Source organism: Myotis yumanensis, unplaced genomic scaffold (genome assembly GCF_028538775.1).
Source record: "Myotis yumanensis isolate MYYU_CA2020_CCGP unplaced genomic scaffold, mMyoYum1.0.hap1 SCAF_467, whole genome shotgun sequence".
Taxonomy (NCBI): Eukaryota; Metazoa; Chordata; class Mammalia; order Chiroptera; family Vespertilionidae; genus Myotis; species Myotis yumanensis.
Window position 1 is genome coordinate 1 of NW_027224218.1, and position 5,098 is coordinate 5,098.

At 40.5% G+C, this 5,098-nt stretch overlaps 1 protein-coding gene across 1 annotated transcript; it reads right to left on the reverse strand.

Moving 5' to 3' along the window:
• Nucleotides 1–3,712: 3,712 nt before the first annotated feature.
• Nucleotides 3,713–4,195, reverse strand: LOC139001353 (dual specificity protein phosphatase 18-like). The gene has a single exon (XM_070403031.1). The coding sequence runs from the start codon at nucleotides 4,193–4,195 to the stop codon at nucleotides 3,713–3,715; it is 483 nt and encodes a 160-aa protein (XP_070259132.1).
• Nucleotides 4,196–5,098: the final 903 nt, after the last annotated feature.

A 5,098-nucleotide genomic window follows, 5' to 3' on the forward strand; every position in this document is an offset into this window, starting at 1 on the left:
GAACTCCCTGTGGCAATGCTAAATCTGTTAGAGCAATAGATTTATCATCTTCTTTCAAACAATTGCATTCCAGGAATTTAACAAAATACTATTATCTGAGTCTCCTTGTATCTATTTATTTACATAGGGGTAGACAGTTCCTTCTGTGCAGTCAGAATTAAGCAAATGTTTATTGTTATTGATACTGACCACAGCTGGAGCAATCCATGGTAGAAACTACTAAGGCCTATAGCTATTCTTATCTGCTTCTATATCTTTGAACTTGATCAAAGTCGCCTAATTTTTTAGATAGTTTGGTGTGAATAATTCTACTTTTTAAAAAGATTAAAAGCAAACCAACACAAACAGGCCACAGGCTGTTTTGAAAACAATCTGTACTACTGTATAATGTGGTTCCACTTAGCTTATAAAAGCACAAATTTGGGGACCATGTTTTAAGAAGATCATCAGAGATTGACAGAATATCAGAGTGCTGCATATTTTATCTTGTAAAGACAGTCTATATTATTTTAGTGTTATTTTATTTTTAGATAGGCACTCATTGAAACAAAAAATAAAAAATGTTTGGAGCTGAAGGATAGATAATTGGAAGTTGTTGAGTACTTAAATTCAGAGCATGGTGACAAGGTTAAAAGGGACTTTAGGATCAATAACCAAAACTGTTTAATGCAATCTTTCTTTTGTTTTTGGGGAACTAGAGCTGATATTTTAAACCCAGTTCTTTTTACCAATATAATGGGATTTAAGAGAGAAGATCTGAAGTAAAAGGTAGATTTGTACAGTAATATAGAAAGATGTGGACTTTAACTAGAAGTTTGTTCTTTTTTTTCAGATATAAGAATGGAGACTTTGTAGAGGTGAGGTAAAAGAGGAGGAGGGATTTCCTTAAAACATGAGGGAACAAAGAATTTGTTCCATTGGGATAGTATTTGAGGTCAGGTTTTAATAGTGTTTGAGGTCAGTATTTTAATATACATTCAATAAACACACAGACTTAGATCAGTGCAAATAAAACTAAAACATTATCCTACTTTAAATTTACTCTGTTGTTTTCACAGTTAGTAGCTAGGCACCATAATTTTTTAAAATTAATATCTGAGTGCAGCAATTTTGTGGAGTCTATTGTAAAGCTTAATAACAAATGAATACAAATACATATATGTAGTATGCTTCATTCATTTGCACTATTTTTCATGATCAATTTGTTCATATAACATTGTTCTAAGGTATTCTTTGATATAATCTTGGTTATAAATAAAAAAGGAATATAAGTTATGGCTCTTGCAGAACTTATGAGACATTAACATATAAACATGTTCATTAGAACATTGTATGGCATGTCAATCATTTATGAACTGTTTTCATGAATTATTGACAAATACTCTGCAATTTAAGAATATTTTACTTTTTATGGTGATAAAATATGCATAACATAAAATTTGCCATTTTTAAGTATATGGTTCAGTGGCATTTGATACATTCATATTGTTCATCTCCAGTAGATGAGGATGGATGAAATTAAGAACTTAGAGAGGGGAGAGGCAGAAGCAAAAGACAGGGAATCTGAAGTAAAGAGGATAGAAGTTATGGGTTGTGGTGCTCTGTGGCTTGGGAAGCAGTCATCTGCTGAAAATGCAGGGTCAGAAGCAAGTTTGAATGGTGGAGGATATTTACTGTGAAAAAAATAAAATAGAAAGCTTGTTGAATGTCATGAGGGTCCAGCATGAATGTGGTCACTGATCAACGGTAGTGTGGTTTTGTGACTTACACTGATAGTATTCAACAGCCATAGGAGCAGGTAAGGAGGCTGTGGTTGGTGAGATTACTTGGGTCTGAGGATCGGTGTGTTTGGGTTAGTGAGAGAAGGGAGTCAAGAATAATACTCAGTGCACTGATGAAGCTAGAGAGTGCTTATGATTTGTTTAGAAATAGCCTCACTTGCACAATTTTAAAAATGCAACTCAAAAGGTAGCCATTGACACGTAAGTAGCTCCATATCTTCAATAGTCATCAGAACCAAAACAAAAATATTGCAAAGGACATTCATTCATTCAGTTTCTGTGGAAAGAACACTGGTGTTCAATTCTGGACCTCTTTTCAAGGAGTTTATTTCTAAATATTTACTTTCTTTGACCATTTATTAATACCATTTCTTCAAAGGTATATTCAGGTATGAAATACCTTCTTTAAGCATTCTGGTGAAGTGATTCCCCAGAGCAGGCAAATCACTTTGATGCTGGTTGTGCAATGAATTCCCAGATGCTTCTTTAATACAGATGAATTGTAATAAAGTAATGAAACTTCTTGAAGGCCTCCTTTTTTATTATAGCTTTATATAAATTCAGCATATAATGACTGAAAGTAAACATTGTTAAGGATATACAAGAATATAAAGTACTTAACATTTATGAGGCCAGTTGTTAAAGAAAGTACTGTTATATAATAATGAGGCTAATAATTTCACATGGAAATAACACTGTATTAGTTTGATGTATTCATACTAACAGTGAACATGATATTTTAAACTTTGCTGTCACATAATTATGCTGTACTTCATGAGATATTATCCTGTCACCTAGATAAACTCTTGAGTGCATATCTGTGATCTTCAGCTTTAGATGGCAGATTGTAACATGTCACTGAGGTATTTTTAAGCGAAGAGGTGGGAAAGCTCCTGGCTGAGTCATAGAGCTGAGGATTTTTTCTTCCCTAATCTAATACCTGGAGCAAGGCTCTCTAGAATAACACCGGCCTTTAGCAAAGAATTGAAACACCTTTCCTAGTTCTACAGGGCGAATTGGGTAATTGGGTGTAATGTTAGCGTTGGAATGAGAAGGTATTTTAGGGTTGTGAGTCATGGCCTGTATAAATACTTGTTGCTTAAAAAAAGAAAACATTCAAAGGGAAAGTGAGAGTCAGGAGGATTTGAAGACCAAATAATTCTGTATTAGTCAGCAAACAGTAGCATTACAACTATGAATAATTATTTGATACAGGCCTCTTAGCTCCTTGACTCTATTACTTACCTGTACTGTTTTAGGGAATATGTTTCTGTAAGGAAAATGAACACATTTTTAAATCTGCATTTAGTGAGTTTAATTTTTAAAGATATGGATTACAAGATTAAAAGCTACAGCACTCTTTTTTTTTTCTTGCTCTGATGAAAGGCATCATATGGTTTTTTCTGTATCACAAAAGTAGAATAAGTTCAGACTTTTTTTGTTTGTTTTGTTAATCCTCACCCCAGGATATTTTTTTTCATTGATTTTGTTTTAATCTTTTTTTGTTGAAGGTATTACATATGTTCCCCCTTTTCCCCTATTAACCACTTCTAGCCCGGCCCCGCCCCCATTTTTTTTAAAGAGAGTGGAAAGGGAGGGAGGGAAGGTGAGAGAAGGAGGGAGGGAGGGAGGGAGAGAGAGAGAGAGAGAGAGAGAGCGAGAGAGAGAGAGAGAGAGAGAGAGAGAGAGAGAGAGAGATGTAGATGTGAGGCCATCGGCTGCCTCCCACACGCGCGCCGCAACCGCAACCGGGGCTGGGGCAGGGATGAACCCCACAACCAGGCATGCGCCCTTGAAGCGACCGTTCAGTGCGCGGGCCAACGCTCCAACCACCGGCCGGGGCTCCGTTCAGTTCTTAACGGAGGCTCAACGGCAGAACCGAACTGGTGGCCTCGGTGCAGGGGCTGGAGGCACGTCTCACAGAGGAATCATTAAACGGTCCTCTTTCTGGTCGATGCCAGGGGCCACTCCCACAGGGAGCTGACCATGTGCCAGGTTTTCTTGCCAAATAGCTGAAACTCGCATAGGACGACCTGTTCCCAGAAGCCGTTGTTCGGTCGGATGATGGCCGGCAGGACTTGGTCCACGTGTGCGTATCCAGTAGGGACACCGTGTGACACTTCACGGGGTAGGCGAGGCGGAGGGCGGCCCGGCTTCACTCTCCACCCCGTGGATGTAGTCGGTGATGGGGTCAAAGAAGTCGCAGAGACGTGAGCTGGGGTGCGGGCCGCAGGCCCCTGTGCGTACTGGATGTCCTCATGGCAGGTATTCACCACCTCCACTGAGACGTTGATGACCTGGTTGCCGGGGAGCACGAGTCTGTTGGCGGCCACCCCACTGCTGATAGGCCGCCGGCCGAGGGCTGTCGGGGTTGAATCGGCCTGAATCGGGCTGGTACCTGGGGATGCTGTCATCAGGCCGGTGGGTCAGCAGCCAGTGGGGCAGAGAGGCCGCATCTTTCGGCGAGGCCGTGTCCATGGAAAACCGGTTACCCGACCACGATCACGCGACCACAGCAGTCCCGGTGGAGAAGTTGGGTCTGCTCAGCGCCCACAGCCCTCGCCACTGGCCCAGCGCAGGGCAGCCTCACAGCAGCGGCCAGGGACAACCCTGCCGCGTCCGGAAAATAAATACACATTAAAGCAACTGGTTACAAAGTGAAAAAGTGGAAGCACTGGTGCACTGGAAGAGATAATGCCTCAAACTTGACTCAGCGGTGGAAGTGAAACCAAGATACAAAGCGACGCCTTGGGCTAAAGTTTACTCACATTTCAGGAAGTAGGTTGAAGTGACAGTGGGTGATACAAAATAGCAAAATAGACATATTTCTTGCCGTGATGTTTTACAGCTGTCACTGGCCGTGTGTTTTCTTAAACTGATATCAGCTACTATTTATACACTTAGAATCTCTGGTCAGATTTGGGTGGGAGGTTGTGGTACCCACGTATATAAAGTAATGTAATAACGTTCTTTTTGGAACAAATTTGTTACATAAAACGTCAGGTGAGTCATTTTGCTCATGTCAGATATTTGAAAGTAATGGAAAGATGCCAACGCGGAAGCCCAGTAATTCATGCACTGGTGTAATGGAGCAAATGAAATGCAAAGCTCTTGCACAGGTCCAATTTCAGCACCAAACGCTTACCTGTCAGTCAGCAAAATTGTCCCTGAATAAAAATGAACCCCGTCTGAGAGGCAAAGCATTTTAATATACATCACATTCTTTGGCTCTATTTCGAGGTAGAAGCTGCATGGAAAGAGAGAATGCGGCTGAAAAAGACATTTCTCAGCAACCCCTGAGCATGCTGAAAATCTTG